General features: G+C 36.8%; 1 protein-coding gene across 5 annotated transcripts in view; it reads right to left on the bottom strand.

Annotated features, from left to right (window-relative positions):
* Positions 1-25,347, bottom strand: part of tiam2a (TIAM Rac1 associated GEF 2a) — a 127,389-nt gene that overhangs the window by 17,805 nt on the left and 84,237 nt on the right. For all 5 annotated transcript variants that reach the window (XM_051868115.1, XM_051868112.1, XM_051868116.1 and 2 more), the window contains one exon: positions 17,642-17,733. In XM_051868115.1, the coding sequence (XP_051724075.1) occupies positions 17,642-17,733 (92 nt within the window). The remainder of the gene's footprint in view (positions 1-17,641; positions 17,734-25,347) is intronic.

The raw sequence follows: 25,347 nt of genomic DNA, 5'->3' as shown, positions 1-25,347 counted from the left end.
TCCAGCCAAGTTCTTATTAAGGTCGTACATCAATACAAACAGCAATATCGCTTACAATGAATGTCTCAAAATAAAGGCTTCAGCATCTCAGTTTCAGCTCTCAGAGAACTGTGAACAAGCAAAACAGCTGACAAGGACAGATCTGTGACCACAGGGGACAAAAACAACACCAAAGCCCTTTTCTGGCTTTAAACCAGCCAGACAAACTCCGTATTGAACAGAGCACATCCTGCTGCTGCAGAAAAATATAAACTCAGCACTTTGACCTGTCTTAACATGTACGTTAACTTGAGTCCTGTTGACCATAGACCTTACAACAACTGATCGATATACAGGAGACAGAGAGCACATTACACTGCAAAGTGTGTGTGTTTGTGTTTGGTGACTCAGACAGAAGAGCACAAAGAGAAAATGGGATCTCACAAGGAAGAAGCAGATTTCTTCTGCAGTTCAGTTTACTAATTACAGCACGGCCACTCTAGAGACCACGTGGCTTCAAAGTCAGTTTAGTGTGCGCGAGAGAAAGAGCGAGAGGAATAGGTAAGCTCAGCTGCAATCTTCTGACAGAAAGCTTAGCTGTGGTAGGACCACCCAAAGTAAACAGTGGGGCTCCCGGGACATCTTCTAAGACATTAGTTAAACAGAGATTAAGGAGCCTCAAAAACACTGCAGTGAAAAATAAACTACGCTTCAGCATGTAGGTTGCATGAAATATGCAGTGTGGACACATCTTGCACTGATGTGAAGTATAAATAGCATGAACTGTATGCACACAAGCAAAAAAAAAAAAAAAAATTAAATATGTTCACGGCAGCAAGCGAGCAAATTATAGGCAGAGTGGGGTAAAATGTGTCAGTGAGTAATTTTTGTCACATGACCCTACAGAGGATATTTAGAAAGGGTCCTCATATGCAGCATATACAGCCAGTAATGTTATTTTTCTTCATGGCAGGTCAAATAAGATTTTTTTCATAGCAAACTTTGTGAATTGCCAATGTACTTTATAAAACGTGCCAATTGTTTGGCAATGAATTATCAAATGAAGCATCTGGTATCTGCTTTGGGGTAAGTTGTGTCAGTGGCTCAATTAAGCTTTGCCAACAAATGCAAGACAACATACTATTACGAAATTGTTTCACTATCTTTAAATATACTGAAAATTATTTCTTTTCCTGTCTGGCTGATGAAACTGATGATAATGCGGATCAAACTTTGGAATAGGATCAAGAATTAGTAAATCTGACATGTAAACGTGGGGATGTAAAAGTTGTGCCACTGAAGAACCACAGCCCTATTTTGTAAGGGGCTTTCGCACCGAATAGTTCTAGGAGCTCAGTTATAGGAACTAGCCAATAGGATAGTTCCCTGGGAACTAATTTCTCCCCTGGGCCATGTGGTGGCAGATACGTATCGCGATGCTGGGTTCATGATACGATACGTAACACAATATTTTGAACAAAATAAAAAAATTCAAATAACAGATTTATTTCCAGAACATTAACAATTTTTATTAACTTTGTTGTACATACAACTTAATGAAGAATTGAAAATATTTCAAGGTTTAATAGAACCTTATGTATGTAAATTAACAATTGACTGTGTTACTGAACAATAAAACTGAATTTTAACATGAAATAGAATTAGGATAGCTATAACCTAAGAGAGAACTTCTTAAAGTCCGCCTGTGGTGAAAATCAAGTTTTTAATGTTGCTTATATGTCAATGTGGTGTTTTTAATATGCTTTAAGACAAACTAAATTCCTATGTAGTATTTTCTGTTTAAAACTGCAGTGATCTTAAGACAGTTTCAAAAACGCGGTTTGAAATCGCTGGTTTCTGTGACGTCACAAACTACCGTGTAACCAATCACGTCAACGTGCCGGCGGGCTTTAGCATATCATTAACCATAACTGCTCTGAAGCAAGGGAGTCTCAAGAGAATATATCCTGGTATATTTTTCTGTTGATATGAAAAACCGTGTAGATTTAGCGATATAAAGGGTATATGACGTATATTACGATGTTATGATGAAATATATGCCTTTCCCCACTGACGTTCTGAGTTGTTCAAAGCATTGGTAAGGATGCTGATTGTTAGAAGGCAGCTGACTCTGAGATGGTGAATGGGAACATGGTTTGTATAACATCAGCAACACATTATTAGCTGTTTGATAATGTAGTCAAGCCAAAGGCTAATCATATTAATTACCGTTATGTATCTGATGTTGTAAAAAGTGATACTATTGTGCAGCGTTTACCTCAGTAAGTTGACTGAGTGGATCTCTGAGCTCGAGCGAGTGAGTGGAGGCGGGGCTAATTAGCATATTCATAGATCCACGTATACTAAATGAGGCAAGGGTGTAGAGTTACATTCAAGCTATTTTAAAGCATGAAGACATTTTTTTTTTCACAGGAAAAAACATTTAAATATGTCATTTTGGTGATCAAAGATGAGTTTTAAGGGATAAAATTATTGACTACAGGGGGACTTTAAAGCAGTAAAACAATGGTGACATCATGCAGAATAAAAATATTCATGATCCTGAACCTGAAAATACAGAATTATACTATACATATAAATAATGTAAGACCCTTTTTACTGGCCAATCAGACCAGCAAAAATCAAAATCAGACATTTGGCATTATCAGGACCCACAAAATAGCCCCATTGCATGAATATAATGTATAATAAATTATTAGACATTATATTCAACATTAAATATAGTCGTTTAATGTAGTACAGTTATTGAAACTCTGCAAACTTTCCTTTTTTTAAATGCTTATCGCTTTCAATGCAGGCATTCGTTGAATCTCTTTTACAGGCTAGCCATCCGCGCAGATTATACACTTACATGATAAGAATAAATGCTTTGAATCAGCATACTACCAAAACTAAAAACGCGATATGGTGAGTTAAACTATGCCTCTCTTGTGCGTCACGTACATTTGAACGTCCGTGTTTACTACAGTATGTGCGTTGTAAATCTGTTCATCATATAAAGCCAACGTGTCTCCTCAGAAGACTTGGATTTGGATTAGATTTATTATTTTTACGATGCTTTAATGACATATTTTTAGATCTTTTAAGTTTTAGGGGAATTGACTTTAAATGAAAGGACAGAAATCTCCCAGATTTCATAAAAATATCTTCATTTGTGTTTGGAAGATGAACAAAAATCTTATATGTTTGAAATGACATGAGGTGAGAACATGATGACAGAATTTACATTTTTGGATGAATTATACTTTATAAATAAAGTAAGCTGAGTCTTGGATAAAACTAACTTTATATCGAGAGTCATATCGTTTACATCAACGATACATCTCATCGCATTTTTATATCTTGATATAACAATGTATCATTACACCCCTAATCAGGACTAGTATTTTTTTTACTGATTTTTACTATTCTGTCATCATTTACTCATCCTAATGTATGATGATCTTTCTTCAGTGGATATTTTAAAAGTCAAAGTGGTCTAATGGGTCCAAATTAACATTTACTTTCACTGTTTACATGTGTTCCACAGAAGAAGGTAATGCAAACCTTTTTGGGATCTAAATTAGAACAGAATTTTTGGGTGAAACTATCCCTTTGAGTAAAAAGTTATCTGACTCTTCCCAACAACGTGATATACTTTCAAACAGCCAAGATTTTGGGATATAATAAAAACTCCAAACACATAAATAAGCGGCAGAGGGAGGCAGGACACATCATGCTGACGCATTAATTGAGCGCCCTGCAGGAGAATCGGTGGGAAACCCCAGCCTGGCACAGACAGATAACAGTAATTGTGGCTAGTGCTTGTGTCGTTTGTTTTGCTGCAGTCTCCAGGAGGTTAAGAGAAGCTCTGCAGGTTGTGAAGACTCCATACAGGTTCCTGTTAGCCTCACGAAAGCACCTGAAAATGATCTGTGAGGCTCTCTTTACTACACACATACACTTACACCGAGTGTGAACTGGCTGTTTAAATTCATGCCAAGTCACTGTGAGAATCTGACCAGTTAACAGAGCAAACCTCCAAATAGAGATATAGTATTACAGAACGGTACCGCATAGTGGTAACATAAAATGTCTCTGTTTGCATGCCAGGTGTTCTAAATATCTAATTAAGATAAAATAAATGAACCATGCGGAGGTGAAAAAGACAGCAGTACAAGACATAACATAGTTGAAAGCTTCAGTTCTCGTTTTCCTCCTCTCAAGTCCCCAGATGACGGCTCCTCCAATGCTGTGACACCAGCTGTCAAAAAGCTTCAGTCTGACAATCTTTCCTCTTTGACAGAAAATTTTCACAGCTCACGGTTTGCAGAGGAATAAAACTGCTTGGCAGTGCACGTTTTTGAAAGCTTGTGATCCGAATGACACAACTGGCCCCACTCAGACCTTATTACCATCTGTTTCATGTTATCTGAATGCGATGGACAACAATAAATAAAGACGCATTCTGAAAATGCATTACTATCCAATCATCAAAGACTCCTCTGGAGGTGGTCAGGGCACATCTGGTCACAAATGCATTTGCTGCAGGGGCGTGGAAGCAGATCCTTCTTCCAAAAAAATATCAACAGTACATGAAAAACATTAATAGGGGTTCGAATCGTTTTTTAAAAATCACTCATTTTCTAAAGCACTCGTATTTAAATGCACCACCTGTGCCTAGTATCCCGTCTTCTCAACACAAAAATCTGTAAGAATGCCGCTTATCTTTACAGTACACGTACGCCGAGTTCTCCAGCGGAAACATAGTCGTTTTAAACCGCCGTTTTAAATCCATTTAACGGCGTAAGCAATATGGTGTTCATGTCTACATGAGTTTCAGAGCGCTGCTTTCTGCAAAAACCCTGGAATAAGCTGTTTTCTGAAGTGCATGTAAACGGGGTCACAGTCCGACAGCGGAAAAAGATTCAGAGGGATGCAGCGCTTCATTGACATCCCTTGGTTTCACAAAGTTCTTATTGAGCTACTAAAGCACCACGAATTTGAAAAGCATAACTGCAAAGTACAGGCGAAAAATCATGGCAGTGCCTCTACTAAACTATGATTCGCTCATTTCCCTGAATAGGTCAAACTGGTGGAAATTGATATACAACTTCTCCACTTATATACGACCATTTTCAGACATGTCCAAATGAAATAAACTTGGCACACTCAAATGATCTGTGAGTCAACTGGTTTTTAGTGAGCATTCAACTGTGTTCAATGTGCTCTATAGAAGATTGTTTGCTAAAAAAAAAATGAACAAATACATAGTACATACAGGTCTCAATGCTAAGGATTTTTTCTACTGAAAAAATAAGTAACTTCATCACATTGGATCACTCAAAAAGGAAACCATATGAGGAAACATCCATTGTTAAAAGAAAGAAAGTCTGTTCAGAGAAGAGTTTACAAGCAAAAAGGAAACGTGACCGAGCCTCAAATAAAACACGTATCAACATCAGACTAGCTTTTCAGAGATGGCGACAACAAAGGATTTAAAACAGACCCAGAGCTGGCCTTTTTACTTGATGTATTCGTGAGTAATGCCTCAACCGCTAAAGCCCAAAGTATACTTTACTTTTTATGCGTCAGCTTACAGTGCGCGTGACGTGAATTTCGTCATCAGCAGAGTACGTGCGTACTGTACGCACACCACACTTTGTCGCACATGCGTTACATTAGTTTATCCACAAGGTGGCAACCGTGCCCTGGGGGCGTCGATTCACAAGATAGAAAAACTGCATAAACAGAACAGACCTGAACACATGCAAGCTACAGCGACAATGGAGGCCTACACAGACGAGAGATTGTGTGAAGAGGTTAGAAAGTACCCTCATTTGTACAACTCCAGCATGAAAGAACACAAATATATTTACATGGGTTGTAACTCGTGGAGAGAGATTGCTCAAAACTGCACATGCGTCGAACGTTTGTGTATGCGTACGAGTCGAATGAAGTATACTTTCCAAGGCTGTGCGTTCGACTGTGCGCGTACACTAGCGTATGCGTAAAAAACAAAGTATACCCAGGGCTTAAAGGGCCAGCTCTTTGTGTACATCCCTGTCTGTGACCATCATCACACCTGCAGTGTTTACAGAGGGCTCAAAAGAAAGTGAATTTTAATATTTATAATATAAGCCAGAAAATATTTAGTGGCAATGAATAACAGCTGCACGAAATATGCGTTTTATGGTACTAATTATTATTTATTGTTTTATTTTTTAAACAATGTTTAAAAATGCTTAAATTATTCAAACGTTTTTAAATAAATAAATATCATAATATAGAAATACAAAAGTATTACAGCATTATTATTTGCTTGTTTACACTGTAAGGTGTTCCATATGCCCGGAAATGCATTTGTATCGAACATTATAAGCCATTATTAACATGAAACAAGCCCAATCTAATATAACACACAATCTACTTGCTAAATAAACAATCAAACAAATTAATATAAATAACCCCTTAATTAAAAATATTGATCCTGCTATTTCTAATGTGAGGATCAATCCTCTCAAACACCAATATCAGTATTTCAAGATTGATCTGCCCTAAAAGAAATGCAATCAAGTGGTCAGTAGAGACACCTTTGAGATTCTTTGTCTCTCCATCCTCATGTTCTGACCCATAAATACACTCACCATGAAAAGCAGCCTATAAAGGATCCTCCAGGCAGCTATAGCCTGGTACTTTGTCCTTTTGGCCAGAGAACAGCTTTTCCTTCTAATCTTGCCCACCCTGAAAGTTGGCATGGTTGTTGAGTTACTCTTCAGCTCTGGTTGTGTCACACTCAAACACTTGCTCCAGGTTAACTCAAGACATGTCTCCTTCCTCCAACTGCTAATAAACAATCAAGCATTTCCAAAAGTTCTGAGCCTTAGGCTAGTTTTCTTTTTCAAGCTTAGAGTGCTTTCTAAAAATCGATCACTAGCAGGTTTTGCACACGTACGAGCTAGACTGAAACTGCTGCTGTCCACTGAAATCTGCATATCAATTGCTGGCTAATATGACCCCGCTGCAGTTTCCAGAGAGCATAATGAAGTGCTCAGACAGTTTGCAAACACTACCAGTGGCCTGGCCTTTCAATAACATCAACACAATGGAAATGTTTCTGGATGGCCTGTGAACACTAAGGCTAACATTACCATGAATGCTGAAAGGAGAATTGTCTGAAAATATTAACCAGAACCACACAGTCACAGAGGAGAAAGAAAAAAACAACTATTTTATTTAATTCTTTTAAAATGTAATCTGCTTTTAAAGTGGTCTCAAAATAGTCTGAAATTTTCCATAAACACAGAGCCCGAACTCTCCTCATTTTGCCTCTGGGCTATCACACAGCTCCCAGGCAAATATCATATTCTTAGAAGTATTAATGTCAAAACATACAAAATTACATGTGTTGCCTGGTTCTGCAGAGCAGACAAAATGAACCAATATGATGCCCGTTGCCTCTCAGAGAGTTGTTTATTTCACATACAGACCATGTAACACTAAAACCTGGCAGGATCTCAACAGCACAAACAAACACTTGCTAGTCAGATCCTTCGATCTAAAGTTCAAAACAAACCACATCTGTCAATGGTGTGAATTGAGAAAATCTAATAATATAATCAACATTTCTTACCAGCCTAGCCATGAAACAGTTTTTTATTAATAAGTATGTTTTTGTTGCCCTTAGGAAATTCCCTTGCTGTTCCTAACATATTTGGCAAACGGCTCAGATACAAGCCTCGAGCAAGAGGTAGAGTGACACAGACAACAAAATCAATGTCATGCAGCAAACCCAGTTAGCAACCAAATATTTTATGCCGCCAATACGCGAATATATTGGATTCATAGCAAATGAGGTGAGCCCATAAATTAAGCCATGCCGGTCTGTATTCTGTCTTGCACCTTTAATCACATCAAACATTAAAGTTTTTAATGTATATTTATATTGTAATAATTCTGCATTTAATCTCCAAATGAATATGTAAACAACAAAGACAGTATATTTTAAATATCTGATCCAACAGGTAGGAAACTGAATAAACTTATCAAACACTTCACAGTCTTCACTGCAGAAATTCTGAATTAAATATAGATTAATTGTTATTGAAGCTACAAAAAGTGTTTTTTTGATTAACAATGATTAATACTGACAGACATTACAGCAGCAGGTTTATTAGGCTGCTGTCACTTTAAGATCTGACGAACATGACGCGGATCTGACACACATCTGATGTCCTCATAACTCTTTACGGTCATTTAAGACTTTATTTAACTCATTAAAGACTGTTCTTATGAGGATACTTGACGAAGTGGGCATTTTAGCATAATTTTGTGTGTTTTTGTCAGTTCAAGCACGAAAGAGAGCTCAATGTGGCCAGTCTAGTTCTCCACAAGGGCATTTTCAGAGCAGCGCAACATACTATTAGACTCAATAAACTGACACTACCCAAACAGACTTGAATATGTAACAAAAGGAAATTCTACATTCTAAAAAATGCTGGGTTAAAAACAACCCAGGTTGGGTTGAAAATGGACAAACCCAGCAACTGGGTTGTTTAAACCCAGCAGTTGGGTTAAATGTTTGCCGAACCTGCTGGGTAGTTTTATTTAACCCAACTATTGTTTAAAAATTATTGTTTGCTTAAAATGAACCCAAAGTATGCTGGAAATTAACATTTATCAATATGTTTTATAAATGAACATTTATTAATAAGTTTAATGAATAATAATGAAACAATATCCATTTATTAAATTACTTATTATTAAACATTCACTGTTTGATTATTATTGTTACCTCTAGTAATTATGTGTCTGATTTTTAATTTCCAACCTATGTTGGTTTCATTTTAAGCCAGCCATATAGTCATTTTTAAACAATAGTTGGGTTAAACCAACCCAATTGCTGGGTTTGACCATTTTCAACCCAACTTGGGTTGTTTTTAACCCAGCATTTTTTTTTTAGAGTGTACAAATACAATCACAGGGCAGTTCAAACTTCTGCCACTTTATTAACTGAATGAAGCAGTAACAAATAACAAATAGTGGTGACTTCTCTAAGGTCGCAGGATAGAGACTGTGGGAGGCAGAAGGATTAGTGCTCTTGTACGTCTGCCAAGAAAAGGATTATCCTCATTTGGCATATTCTCTGGGCAAGGTGTTAACTAACGCTAACTCCCCTCCTCAACAAGTCACCACCAACAAACAGCTAGTAACTCTTGCAGTACTTAAAGTCGGATGTACTCATTTTATTGTGTTAATTTCTGAAAGCCGAGACATTTCCAACTAACAACAAGAGCTTGCATAGAGTGCTGCTCATACAACAAAATAAAATAAAAATATGGGAAGCCAAGAGGATGTAGTGTCCCTGGAGAAAGCATTGGCCATTGCTCAGAGGAAAATGTCCTGTCACAGCGTAGTAGAGCTCTGACAGGCTGTGATTCATCCCTGAGGTTACAGCAATTGTGCCATGTAGCCATCTTCTTTTTAAAGCCCGATAAATAAAGACACACACACATAAATCAAAGTGGATAGCCATGCAATCCAAACGGCACTTGCACTTATATGCTCTAGTGCACATTTTAGACTGTTATTATTCTTCAGCAGCCATTCAGTTTTTTAAGCAAGCTTTAATAATGAAGCCCACTGTGTCAAAAGCAAATCTAAGCTTTGTCCAAGTGGTTCAGAAAAACCAATATACCATTGTGATAATGACAACTATTGAATTATCACAGTTGAATAATGTGTTCAATTACAGCTAAAATAGCTGTTTCTATGATTCCTCGGATAGGAACGCCAATGCAATCAATGCTGTTAAAAAAACTATATCCACGTTAATGACAAAATGATTCGGTAGACATTGAATAGACGTCAATCCCTCCTCCTATAAACACAATAGCATTTGATACCATGAAAACCGGTCCTTCAGCAACCTTTTGGCAGGCCACGCAGGCAGCAATCTCCTCTAGCAGTCGGGCCAGCTTGTTCTGAAGCAGCCGATGTAGAGTGAGAAGAGTCGAGTTGAGGAAGATGTCCTTGCCTTCCTTGACACAGTCTGGCCAGAACCAGCACATGGTGAGGAACGAACAGAGGAACTCGACCGGCGAGTGCTCACAGAGGCAGAGCTCAATGAGCGCGGTGAGGTAGATGCATGGCCTGGCATCCCGTTTGGTCTGCTCAGCCATTGGAGCCGACCCCGTCCCATGGGCAGCACTGGTAGAGTTAGTTGTTCCTCTCCTTCGGATCTCTTCCCGACCTCTGGCTGTGTGCAGGACTGGTCAATAAGCCCAGATTATTAGTCAGCTCACAGCCATATGCTGACTGACTGGCTTAGTCATTCCCATCCCCCTAGTTCAATGCTAAACGCTGGGGGGTCTGGTAGTTGGACATTATGGAGTAGCTCCCAAACTGGCTTTTGAGATCACTTTGCCTGGCTCAGCCAAAGATATACACTGCCCAGCCAAAATAAAGTCACTGTTTGGATTTAAATAGGCAAATACTAAAGAGTAGTAGTAAGAGTAGATGCATCGCTTGATGGAAATAAATGTTGTAATGTTATTTCCATCAAGAGTGGCATCAATTTTTGGTCAAGATCTTGTATTGACAATATATAAAGTCTCTGTAAAGTCAACTCCAGCACATCCCAAAGACTTTCAATGAATTTAAGGTCTGGACTCAGAAGTGCCAATTCATGTGTGAAAATGATTCTTCATGCTCCCTCCCAACCATTCTTTCACAATTTGAGCCTGATGAATCTTGACATTGTCATCCTGGAATATGGCCATGATGTGTCTTCCTACTTGGTTGTTGTAGAAATGAAACATCAATTAGGGTTAGAAGAACTGTTGCCAAACATATAACATGCTAGAAACATCATAATCACTGCAATAATGATCCAATCATAGACTCTTAAGTATTTGGCTATTTAAATCCAAGCAGGATTTTGTTTGGCAGGGCAGTGCATTTTTTGAATGATCAAGACATCCCAGCTTTATTAGCAAAAGTGTTTTGACAAGCCATGTTTGAGATAAAGTTTTAAGGCGCTTTCACACCTGCCTCACTTAGTTCGGTTGAATCGCACTAGAGTTCGTTGTCCCCCATTGATGCGGTTCCTTTGGGCAGGTGTGAATGCAGCAATCGCACTCGGGTGCGCACCAAAAGTGAACCAAACAAGTGTACCAAGACCTCTTTGAAGAGGTGCAGAGCCCTGCATTTCTGTCCAAGCCCGACGGGCCCCGACTTATTTATTTTGGCTTCGGGCCGATTTTCACGTCATAGCTCAGAGGCGGGCCGGGCCTCGGGCCTGTTTTAGGCTTCTCCTCCTTTTAATACTTTGGACATCCATTAATTAAAATAAACCATGAGAAGCTGATGATGGTAAAACAAACATATGCATAGATATAGTGCTGCGCTGGCGGAAACATGATGAGACCATAGTTTCATTTCATTTTGGAGGCTGCGTGCCTCATGTTTAGTGTAGCAGCGTGCCTTCAGCACAGCAGCTGGAAGAGTGAGAAAGGAGGGCTGAAACTGGATTAAAATTAGGGATGTTAACTTCGGTGTGACCCATTAAAAATACCAAAATGTTATTTTCAAGGCTTTAGTTTTATACATGCACAAATACAGCATATAAAACAACAGAATATGAGTATTCACACTTCACGCACCTGCAGTGCTTGGCTGGAGAAATTGCGCCGGCGCCTTATGCACATATACAACATAGCCTATAAGTTCTCGCATTTTTAACTTGACATCGCAGCCTGTTTATTATCAAACTAAAATACAGTCAATCAAAGTTACACTGCTCAATATATATACATATATATACATACATATATATACATATATATATATATACATATATATATATATATATATATACATACATATATATATATATATATATATATATATATATATATATATATATATATATATATACACATATATATATATACATATATATATATATATATACATATATATATATATATATATATATATATATATATATACACACACACACATAGCTATAGCTACTATTGACTCACTTGCAAAGCACATGTGAAGGATGTTGTTGGAATGTGAGCGAAGTACAAAGCCTATAATTTGCATAATAAATAATAGTACTTTGCGAATATGGAAACATTTGGATGTTTGAAAATGACCATGTTCTGTGGTGAAGCTTTGATTTTTGATGCATTGCTGTGGTGTAAGGTAAGACAACCTGTAAGTTTTTTTTGTTTTTGTTTTTTTTGTTTTTCCGCTTGTAAAAAAGTTGCTTTTTACTGTGGTAGTGCTAATAAACGTTTAAACCAGGGGTGTCAAACTCATTTTAGGTTGAGGGCCGAATTAATTAAATAAAAAAATAAAAAAAAGCCATAGTTTTTGCATAGTTGCATAGTTTTTTTTTTTAGATGCATTAATATTAACCATTTAAACAACTAATTAATTTGCAAGAAAACTATTACACTGCTCATTAAAACTGCATTTGTTTTTACAGTGAAAAAATGATTAAATTTTTATATGCTTTATTTAATTTTTTTTTTATTAGTGATGCACCTATTTTGATTTTTCATGGCCAATTCCAATTTTTTTTAGAAGCAAATTGGCCGATTCTGATACTGGCTGCAGATTTTTTTAAAAGCAAATTTATTTGTTGTTTATTTGTTCAAAAAATATGTTTAGCTCTTTGATATTAGAGGCAAACACTGCATTATTATCACAATTCCAACAAAGATGTTATACACATGAGCATGAGCAGTTGTTTTTAATTTAAATTATTGTATAATTTCAAGATTAACAGCAAAAACAGCATGGTCTGACTTTAGCTTTGTGAAATTATGCTACATAAGACACTTGCAGAAAACAATCAGCTGACGGGCTGAAAACTCACTCTCTGACAGTAGGTGGCGCTTATGGAACAGCAGTGATATAGCGTTTCCATGGTTACCGCTGTACACAATGCAGCGCTGCGTCGATAAATAGGCTATTACTTTATACAGAGATAAGAGGAAAAGCCATCAAAACTTTTCTGAAGACAGTTCGCTTCAGAGATACATTCATATCAACCCTAATTCTATATTTATAATATTCTTCCTATTTTTCACGAACAGTGAGCTTTGTAGAGTATTTTCGTGTGCCTGTGTTAACGTCCTGTTTACAGACATCGTAAATATTTCCACACAAATTACATCTTTGGAAATTATTACAAAGCACTTTGTTTGCCAGCCCGGAATAAAGATTGACCAAAAATAAAACTAAAAAATGTTTGGATTTATGATCAGTGGACTAGTGCATCTCTATATTGTTTTTATTATAGTTCAAATCACCCCGCGGGCCGGACTGCATACCTTTGTGGGCCGTATTCGGCCCGCGGGCCTTATGTTTGACACCCCTGGTTTAAACTAACATTGTGATATGTTTATATTAGTGTTTTATATCTATGGCTTTTATTGTAGGTAAAACAAGTGTTGATTTGAGAGTCTAAATCGGTCAAACGTGCTCAACTCACTGTCGGCCGCTGCGGTCGTCACTTTAAGAAACGAACTTTAACAAACAAAGAAGTGCTTCAAACGTTTTTCTAAATTAACTTAATAAAGAAACGAAAAGGAACTACTTTGCAATTAAAAACAAAACTGAACATTTTAATGGCTGCAACAAAGGCTGCGTTATGGGGAGGATATATTTAAAAAAAAAAAAAAAAAAAAAAAAAAAAAAAAAAAAAAAAAGGGCTCAAGTCGGGTTCGGGCCGAAGATTCTGACAAGCTGTCGGACACGGGCCGGGCAGGGCCTGAGCGTCTCGGGCCAGGGCCGGGCTAGGGCCTAGATTTGTGGCCCGTGCAGGGCTCTAAAGAGGTGGTCTCGGTACGCTTTCAAACGAACTCTGGAGTGGTTCGCTTGAGATGCGAAAGCAATCCGACCCATTGGACTAACGAACCAAATGATATCATAATTCATAACGGGAAATGTGTTATATAAAAAGCAGTAGTGTCTGATTCTGTGAGTGAGCACATTAGTTACCGTAGTTGAAAACCAAAGAGCGCCTCTTGGTCTTAAAATGTTGTTTAATTGCGCTTCTCTGTGCAAGAATGCTTTCCCAATGCTTGTGTCTCGACAGTTACAAATAAAGCCACAATAAGCTTGTGGAGTGAACTTGTCAATTATTTTGATGGATGATGCTGAGAAAACTCTGACCAATAAGAGGACAGATGTACTCGCAAGTGATCTGCATAAACATTTTGGTACGCTTTGAAATGTTGCCTTGTAAAAGCGAAACGAACCAATCCACAAAGAAAATGCAACTTTGTAACAAATTTAGTCCCTGTTTCAGAACAAAACAAATGATTCATAGGTGTGAAAACACCCTTAACATAGTGACTGTGTTTATGCCACTGGCCCCAGAACTAGACAGGTTTACATGTCAGGGACTGTGTCTTCTTGCTGAAGGATTGCACTGAATAAGTGAAAAAATATTTTTCCCTTATTGTCAAGAAACGACAATATTCACAAAATAGCTATTGTAGCTTCATTGCTAAAACAACGTTCATCACCACATTCATCTTTATTTAAAAAAAAAAGGCAACATTTGGAAAAATGGACATAAATTTTAGAAAGTTGTCTTTGGTGGTTATGAAATGTAGTGCTATTTCCCAGTCAGGTAACAATCAAAACTCAATAAATCAGAAGGTTGGAGAAATTTGGAAAGTGGTACCAAACACTCAAACAATGTCAAGGTGAGGAAGAGCTCTCCATTACTTTTTAGTCAGTTACACTGATTCTGAAGATGAAGATGGCTGTATTCAGGCATGGCTCTCTTTCTGTTAGCTGCTGAAGTATTAGATCAGCAACTCTATGAATTCAAGTGCAGACAGATCTGCACAGAGACTCAGCGTTGTTCCTCTGCAAACAATAAAAAAATCCCTCCCCTTCTAATCCACCTCCTCAGCCGATCAATTATAGAAGGACAAAAGAAGTTTCTTACATCCACAGATAAAAAGCTTTGCTTTTCATTAACATGAACCCAGAAAGACAGCCTACAATGTTTAATATATAAAATAACATCATATCCTGCAGTGCAGTGCACCAGCACATAAATGCACCCAGAAGTCAAAATGTCTGCTTGAATTTGGACTCACCATCTGGAAAACTGGATCAAAAACTAAACATCTTAAAACAAGTTTTTCAATGTTTTCTAATGTTATTTATTCTGTGGGACGGCAATAAGCAGTGCAACTCATCAGCATGAGTCTTTAATTAATACATTTGCACATCAAGAGTGGAGCAGGCTTGCAACTCAAAGAGAACTAAATCTCTATAGATGGGGAGACCCCTTGTTTACTGTGCTCAGCTTACGGCTTCAGAAACAAGCAGACATTAAATAAAAATCTTCAAGGGACTCTTCACTTTCAAATCTATAAAAGCAACCCATCTTTTCCTATGAAAATATAAACAAACACATAGGACTTCTGAAATTCCACATATGAGTCTGTAGTGCATGTCTATAAAGCAAACACAAAAACAGATTTAAACACACCCAGCGACCCCTTTATTAGACAAACCTGCACACCTGACCGCAATGTAAACATCTAATCAGATAATTGTGTTGCAGCAAGAGGATCAGGTGTCCATTGGGAAATATGATGTGATAAGATTTTCTGTGAAATTATTGTTAGCATGGTATGAACTATAGGGGGTTTGGGGATTGATGTTTGATTGATTTAGTGCAGTAGAATTTATGAAATTAATCTGTTAAACTATAATTCATTAAAGCAGCAAATAAATAAGTGACCACAAAAGTTATTCAGACACCTGCCGATGTGACCACACTGAATAAATTCAATTACCTGAGAAGTTTGCACTAGTTACATTAAAGTCTGACTGTAGTCAATAATTTGATCCCTTAAAACTCATCTTTGATCAACAAAATGACATATTTAAAGGTTTTTCCTGTGAAAAAAAAAAAAAATTCTTCATGCCTTAATATAGCTTGAATGTAACTCTACACCCTTGCCTAATTTAGTATACATGGATCTATGAATATGCTAATTAGCCCCGCCTCCACTCACTCGCACGAGCTCAGAGATCCACTCGGTCAACTTACTCAAGTAAACGCTGCACAGTGGTATCGCTCTTTACAATATCGGACACATAACGGTAATTAATATGATTAGTGTTTTGTATGACTGTTATCAAACAGCTAATAATGTGTTGCTAATGTTACACGACTCCTTTGCTTCAGAACGGTCATAGTTAATGATATGCAAAAGCCTTAGTTACAAGGTAGTTTGTGATGTCAGAAACATCAGCGATTTCAAACCACGTTTTTGAGACGGTCTTCAGATCACTGCGGTTTTAAGCAGAAAATACTCAGCAATGGTGTTGACATATGAATTTGCACATGGTTTGTCTTAAAGCATATTAAAAACACCACACAGACATATAAACAACATTAAAAACTTGATTTTCACCACAGGGGGTTTTTAACAACTCCGACACAATGACAAAAGTATAACTTGTTTCTTCTTGTTTTGGCCTTTGATATTACAAGGTCCAGAAATTGTAGGTAGATTTTTTTTTTTTTTTTATTATTACGTGTTACACGTGAAGAATTGCATTAATTCTTATGACGACTCTCTCAAAGAGGGGTTCTAGTATGATGATTTATATAAAAGACAATATTTAGTTTAACGAATGACTCTCAGAATTTACACTGTGTAATTTGTATAGCTTTAACTAACAGAAATACCCATTTATTGTGTGGAAAAGAAGTTAGTACATCCCTATATTTATCACTACACTGAGTGTCTAAAATTAGAATCAAGTGCACCAATTAGAAGAATCAAATGCAAATTAGTAGTAAATAATTAAAGAGGATTGACAAACCTTATACAAACCTCAATAATCTGTTCTGATTTAATCGTAAGCACCATTGTATTGTACCATTGTATTAAAACCGGCTGTATTAAAAGAACGCACAAAAATGGGGCTCTGGTCTGACAAATAAATAAAAAGGCCTCCTGGGATAGATGGATGGAGTTAGAGAGAAACTCATTCTTCCTGTGCAGTGTTAAAGCAATGTCCATACACAACCTCTCTGAGAGGTTTATGACATCCTTCAGCCCAGCATGTGAGGACTTATCAAGATCAAGTTTTTCTGTAACTCTTGTCTTTGAGCGTTCAGCCTTTAGCATAAACACAAGCTCTTGTGTTGGTGACAGTAATAAGCGAGCAGTGTGAAGGCCAAAGCTCCTTGAAGGGTGTAATTACTAAGTGATAATGAACAGTGACAGACAAGCTTTGACAATGCAGCTGCTGCTCAAAGTACAAGTACATACACACACACACACTTCTTTTCATTGACTTCTATTGTTTTATACTGAAGTAATGATATTTCCTACCCCCTAACCCTCACAAAAACATGTATAAAACATTTAGTATGTTTATTATTCTAACTGTGGAGACACCTCGCACCTCGCAGTGCAAGTAAAACCTCGACAAACACACAAAAGGACATGGTAATTGCTTACTCTACACTGCAAATCAATAAAACAGAAATTAAATTCTGTCCGTATACCAGCCGTTAAAGGCAAAACTACACTGCAGTGTGACATCAGTGTTTGTGAAACTGACGAACAAGATAGGAACAAACTTGTATATTCTTTACCTTGCTGTGCTGAACTGTTCGGTGGTTGTTGTATGGATCCTGAAGACCATCATCTACAGCCAAGCCTAAGAGTTCTGCCACACAGGACACATCTGAGGAGAAAGAAAACATTATTTACTATTAGTAAAAACAAGTTAAACATTTCATTTCAGTTTTTTTGGGGTATATGGGGTCTCTATATAATTGCCTTTGCTAGTGTCAAGTGTCACATATTTTGGTGGAAATCAAGCAGAGCAGATTCTCTCAGTAGTAACTGCACAGTGCTTTTCTCATGTCTGTGCTGTTAACTAAAATCTTTCACTAATGGCTTCAACATATCTGCCACTACAGCGCCTCCACAGGCAAACAGAGGATCCTGCAACAGTGATACACAAGGGGTGTTACTTCAAAATACAGGGGTGTTTTCTCCGAGGAGACAAGGGAGGCAGTGCCTCCTCAAAAAAATTGGATGAAAAAAAAAAAAAACCTAATAGTTAGAGAGTCAGACTTGTAACCAGAAGGTTGCGGGTTCGATTCTCAATACTGGCAGGAAATGACTGAGGTGCCCTTGAGAAAGGCACTAAACCCCAATCACTCCCCAGGCGCCACAGCAAAATGGCTGCACACTGCTCCGGGTGTGTGTGTCCACAGTTTGCAGTGTGTGTGTGTGTGTGTGTGTGTGTGTGTTCACTACTCACTACTCCTAATGTGTGTGCACTAACTAGGATGGGTTAAAAGCAGAGGACAAATTCTGAGTATGGGTTACCATACTTGGCCGTCACATGTCACTTTCACTTTTTTTTAGTACCGGAAATGTTTCTTTTCATTAACACAGCTGAAAAGGTTGTGCTGTTTAAAGAAATGCAGAAAATCTTTTTTTTTTTTTTTTTTCAGTTGCTGAAGTATTTAGCACGCTTGAATTGAAGAAGGCTATTCCACACAATACTGTCTTGAAAGAAGAAAACAAACTGGATCTAATCGGGACAGAGCGAGAAGTGGACGGCCCAGATGCACAACAAGAGAATATTTTTATTCCAATACTTGATTATTTTAGTCCTAAATGAAACTGTGGAGACTAAAATCTATAACAAACTGCAGTCTCTGTTTTTCACAGTGTAATTCATGCCATTTTTCAGCTTCCTGATGCTTTAAATTCTTGTTGGTTATGCAAGTTGTTGCTTTACCATGGTTGCACCCCTATGTTGCTAAATGAAGTTTGAAGGGTGGTTTCAATGACACTGCACAGCTACACAGGAAAACCATAGTATGTACTCATTCTCTGTAGCTCTTTAACACTTATCTTTCTTGTCATTATAGAAAATACAGAGGTCATGTGTGCTGCTATATCTAATAAAAGCCCTGATAATAAGAAAGTATGAGTTATAACCCACACTACAATGAAGATGCACCCAAGCATAGGCCGTTTGTCTGTGAGGCCTGAGCTAAAGCGTCACGTAAGGGGAAATGAGCTTTAGTTTAAGTCACCGGGATGAATTTCACATATCTACACTAAACTACAATACAATCCACTACACCTTTGTTCTTCACAAGTGTGTTGACATACCTCTTTATTCTAAAGATTGAATATTTCTTTTCTTTTTTTTCAGCTTGCTGTATGATAAACAATGATGCATTGTGCTGTCTGACAGCATCAACTTCGCTAAAGATCTTGGTTTGAAGCCCTTAAAGCCAAGCGCATACTACAAAAGTGAAGACCGCTGGCTTTGGCGTTTTATGCTGCAAGAGATCACTCCCGCTATAGTTGCCAACACTATGACAGAAATCAAATTGGTTGAAATCCAGCGGACTTGTCTTATGGTGTGCACTCTGTCCCAACCGCCCCTCTCTTTTTCTTCCTTTTCTTGTTATGTGAGAATAAATCACACACACCTGCACGCTCTTTCATGTGGCCATGTTGGCAAAAAACAATCTTTCCTGTTGTTATATATGAGATTGTAAACTGTGATCAGAAACGACTTTCCTTTTCATTTGGTATTTTAAACACGTTCCCTTTCATTCAGCTTCAATTCATACAATTTCCAATGTCTAATAATTATTTAGTGGACTCTTAATTTCATTAATACACAGGTAACAAAATAAGGCATGAATATACACATATTTCCTTGTGTACAAAGGTGGTTTGATGCAAGGAAGACTGCTTTTTAAAACGTGTTTCCTGAAAACAAAAGAAATGTTTTTGGCACATGAACTGGCTAAGGTTAAGTCTCAAGCATTGATGGCACAAAATCTCAAATTTAATGAATGGCTATGCTCTTATCGATTTTGTAATTTCATCTGAATTTTAACAATTGTGAGATTTTGTCAGACAAAAATCTAGTTTTGTGTCTCTGGAAAATAATTATCTGTGACAGTGAGTTATGCTGAATATCAAAGGTTTATGTGTCTATTTGTTAATGTGGACACATTAATGTTTTTCGATTTGTGGGTTTTTTTTTTTTTTTTTTTTTTTTGAAGTGAAAAGGTAAATTTAGACCCTTGAGGTAAGATGACCCCACCAGAATTGGCACAGACGACCACGAGTGGAATCTATTTTGCTAGTGTTTTTTATTATTATTAATACTTATATAATTGATGGGATTATTCAATAATTCCATGTGTTAGACATACATTTTAGACATCTTTGGTATTCATTAAACTTATTGATAGACCATTATTAGACCTCTGATCTAATAGCTTAAGAGCCAACGCAACCATTATTTTAAGCTTTGCAAAGTTTGTTAAACACATAATCGCATAATTAACAATCACACTGAGTTGTCTTGCAATGTTACACACAGTTCATTTATCAATCATGTGTTTCCCAGTAAAACATTTTGCATGTTTTTGTATAGTAAAAAATATAGAAAAGTACTAGCTCTACTACTTTATTAATCTGTATTGAATTGGACGTGAACCAATTATAAAAACTGAAATACATATTGCGGTCACACTTTAGTTTAGGGTCCATTTCTCACTATTAACTAGGACTTTTGCCTCACTAACCTCCTATTTACTGCTTATTAATAGTTAAGGTAGTTGTTAAGTTTAGGTACTGGATTAAGGCAGGGGTCTCAAACTCAAATTGGCTGGGGGCCGTTGCTGTGATTGACACCTCATAAGAGGGCCATTTTAACATTCAAGCACAAGAAAGCGCAAACTTTCTGAAAAATTTACTTTCCTTTGCATTATTTCTCATTTACTTCAAATTTCATTACTAAAATATTTTTGCCATACTTAACAAAAAATGTAAACAGCAGTGTCTCTATCATTGTTATATACAGTATTAGTTTTTAACAGTTTTGCAAATATTTTTCCTTACTTTATTTTAACCTAAATAACATCAAAATCTTGCACTGAACAACACTGTACTGAACAAATGCAATCCCTGAATACATTTGTACACTATTCTATTTCTTGTCAGACATCTGCAGCGTTTCTGCTCACACAGCTGAGCCACATTTGCCCAAGATGCCGTTTGAGCATCGGTAACGTATAGCATCGGACACGTTTCAGTGGTTTAAATCGACGCTCGCAACTTCCACGAGTGCTTACTGTGCTTTTACTCATAATAGAAGCGGCGCGGTCGCGACGCATATGCGGCGACATGAAAACATCTCAACTTTTTAGAATGCCGCAAGTGCATCGCAGGTCATGTGACAAGGACCAACCGATGAGCTTCGGCCTTTCCGTAACAACACCGAAAGCTCAGCCGAACAGCTGATCATAGCTGAACAGGGCGGGTTTTTATTTCTCATCTCCATAAATATATCTAGTAGTAGAGCTAATGCAAGGACTAGAAATAATTTTTTTCTTTTGCTGAAACTTCCTCGTCATCGTGGAGAGCGCAGCTCATGGTTGTATAGCAACCATGGAAAGAAGGAGAAAGCGGCGCAGCCGCTTATGTGATGCGATATGTGAACGGCCCCTTAGAACGGCGACTTTTTCTTTGCATATCAGACAGGTAGCGTTTCCATTAAACTCCACAAAAAAATACTGCAATGTCCATCTTTCTTGAAACTGTCTGTGTTCCTCATCCACTTTACTTTTCGGTTTGGAAAAAAACATATTTCATTCGCCCTTTGCAGCGAAACAACAAATAAACTACGAAAGCCCCGAACCAGCTCTCATCAAATCTGCCTGCGCACTTCTTCTTTTTTTTTTTTATAGAATCATGTCATTCTTTTGAATATGGAATATGGTATGAGACAACTAGAGAATAATAATAATAATAATAATAATAATAATAATAATAATAATTTAGCGGGTCGGATTATGTTTTATTTTTGAGATCAGTTGCAGGACTGGTGGAGGGAGAGGGGCCGGCAGTTTGAGACCACTGGATTAAGGGATGTAGAATAAGGTCATGCTGAATAAGGCATTAATATGTGCTTTATAAGTACTAATAAACAGCCAATATCCTAGTAATATGCATTCTGATAAGCAACTATAGTGAGAATTGGACCCTAGACTAAAGTGTTACATTTTGATATTTATCCATACTGCAATGCTGAAATGTATTTTCTAGGACCCACTTGTCATAAGTTACTTATACTTTGTACTTACACAAAATAGTTGTAATATATGTCATGTCATTTTATTGCAGTTACATTTAAAGTAGTTGTATGTAATTAAGTCACCTTCATTTATATAGCGCTTTTTACAGTACAGATCGTTTCAAAGCAGCTTTACAGTGATAAGAGGAAAATTACGCAACAAAGTTTGTTTCGGCTGTACAGCAGCTCTAGAAGAAAATAGTGTCATTGTTTAGCTTGAGTAGTTCAATGTTGATTTAGTTCCATTTTTAAAATCATTAGTTATTAATTTAGAGCATTTCATCTATATACATTCATCTATATAATACTGTTGAATAGTAGGTGTCCCCAACTAAGCAACCCAGAGGCGACAAAATAATTACAAAATGTATTTACACTGTTGACCATGTCCCAAACCTAAACCTACTCTTAAACCTTCCTCTAGCTCTAACGCAGTGTTGGGTGTAACGCGTTACTGTAATTAAATTACTTATCCACTGAAAAGTAAGGGATTATTGTTCATTTTTAGGTAATTTAATTACAGTTACTTATAATGTACTTGCGTTACATACTGTAAATTAGTTCAACAGTTCTGTTTAAATCAATATTGAATTTAAAATCTAAATTTGTCGTTTAAAGTTAAAAGTGAACGCTGCCTCTTTAAAATCGTTAGCTGTAGTGCAGTTGTGAGTGAGTTCGCAACTTCGAACCAGTTGGCTGCGTAGTCGCTGTCTGAAGATGTGGGCAGAAGCGAGTGGCTGTTTTGCAGAATGGAAATAATCCAATTTCTTCACTTTTTTGACACAGGTAGGCAAGAACATTATGATAAAATGTAAGCTATGTCCTAGAGAGAAAAAACTGTGCGCGCTCTCCGAGAGACGGTCTTCAGTCAGTGCGCTCTCGACCAAAGCGCACACACATAGCCGCCTCTCGCGAGTGTCAAATTTTCGCAGTTTATTACACATAAACGTTCAAATACACACACAGTTATGTCAAAATGCCCGTCTTGGCATATATTCGTGTTGGTTATGAGAATGTGAACAGCATGTGTAACATCATTTTGTCTCCGTCCATTAGATCTTAGTGACAGCAGACTTTAAAACATGCTACTGTGTACTATTGGCTGTCTGTATTATAAATGATAATCAAACAACAACAAAAAAAAGCTTTAATAAGGATTAATCTATATTTAATTTATACAGTTATGACTATGCAGTTATTTTATATTTGATTATTCAATTTCTGTGGGATTTTAACTTACTACTACAAGTAGACCTACCTGGAAAAAAATATATGCATTGTTTTATTCGTATTTTTTATATATTTTTACCGTGGTATCGAGTATTGTGCACTTTTGGTGGTATCGGTACCGACTACTAGATTTTTGGTATAGTGACATCCCTATTTGTTACTAAAAAGTAAATAAAAGTATTATAGTATACGTTTTAATAAAGTTAAAATGTTTTAAAAAGCTATAAAAGGCTAAACTATTCCATGTTTGACTAAATTAATAAAAGAGTTTCCTGTCTATTGTCTATCTGGTCAAGGTTTAAAGGGATTTTAAGAAGCAATTAGTAAGTTACTTATTGAGTAATTAAATTACTTTTCAGACAGAGTAATTAGAAAAGTATTTTAAATACAACATTGATGATGTAATTAGTAATTAATAATTAATTACTTTTTTGAAGTAACTTACCCAACACTGCTCTAACGCTACCCATATCTCAACCTCAACAGCAGAAAATGTGAAATAATTTTGAAGAACAACATGTATGTACACAATACGTACATTGTATCAAATGCTTACTTTTATAACGTAATTGCTAAGTAGTTAAAGACACCCAATATAAACTGGCACATAAACTTTCAACAGATATTATGGGGAAAAAACAGTCTGACTTGCAAAAGTCTCTTGTGTAACCAGTGCTCTGGACACAAAAACCATGTTGCTCACTGATCATAAAAGATGCTTCGTAATTAGACAAAAGAAAAAAAACAACAATAAGCTGAGCCGTTTCAATAACACTGCAGAATGATTACTTTAAACCATAGTGTCTTTATAGTGGTTGAAAATTAGTATAAGATATGACTTCAACTTTATAACATAAAATTTTACCCAACATCATAAATAAATGTAGCAACGCATGTGCTGTGATGTTCATTCTATCAAAAACCTACCAGGCAAATGCAGAAGCAGCTAGGGTTCAAATCCAGCATGCAGCTCCCTCTGAATAGCATTCACACTGCTTTCTGTTGATCAGTTTTATAAATGACTGAGACAGTACAGACAACAGTCCAGTTTGAGGAAGTCAGGGGGAAGGAAGTTTACGGGTGAGGTGTGACAAGTGTCAAATGTCTACAACAGTAAGTGTGAACGCATAACAAATAAAGAGAAAGTTGTTGTATATGTATTTATATGATATATTTAGTTCATGTTTGATAAAAAAAAAAAAAAAAAAAAAAAACACTGCCTACACAACATCAGACTCTTTTATTTTTAGAAACCGATATCATCTGATGTTCAATACTGCAGCCCTGCAGAGATGACAAACCAGGAACAAATACAATTTTTAATACTTTTTATATTAATTTTGCAGCATGTTATCTTTAGTGCTGGATTGTGGACCTGAACAGAGAGAATCTGATAGTAACAGTGTGTTGAAAAGAAGTATAACACTCACACAAAGTGGTACTTCTTTTCTTACCAGCTGTCATGTAGATGTTTGCGGCGTGCTTCTATTTGCATCCACTGCAACTACAGAAACCTCAAGAGCAGCAGATACATATGAGCAGTGAACTCACGTGTAAGCAGTGAACTGGGCTGCTTGTGTAATTTAGAAAGTGGTTAACAAACTACATTTTCTTAGAAACTTAGGTCACACTTTAGTTTGGGGAACATGGCTTTTACCTCGAACTCCTAATTTACCGCTTATTAACCCTTTTAAGCCCTGAAGGCATTTTTAGAGTTGTTTTTTAGCAATGAAAGAACTATAGCAAAACTAGCAAGGACAGTCAAAAGGTAGTTATCATTTGATAGAAAACTTTTTTAATTTTTAGAGAAAAAAAACATTTATTACATTTGGACATTCTCATACTGAGAAACTGCTGATAAAATACAAAAGATATATAATTTTTTATTATAATTTTACATAGGAGGACAATTATTTTTTGATGAAGCTCTCCTACATGTGAGCT

The sequence above is a fragment of the Ctenopharyngodon idella genome, chromosome 17, assembly GCF_019924925.1.
Source record: "Ctenopharyngodon idella isolate HZGC_01 chromosome 17, HZGC01, whole genome shotgun sequence".
NCBI classification, from domain to species: Eukaryota; Metazoa; Chordata; class Actinopteri; order Cypriniformes; family Xenocyprididae; genus Ctenopharyngodon; species Ctenopharyngodon idella.
The sequence above is the reverse complement of the archived record's forward strand: the minus strand, read 5'-3'. Positions and strand labels throughout refer to the sequence as shown.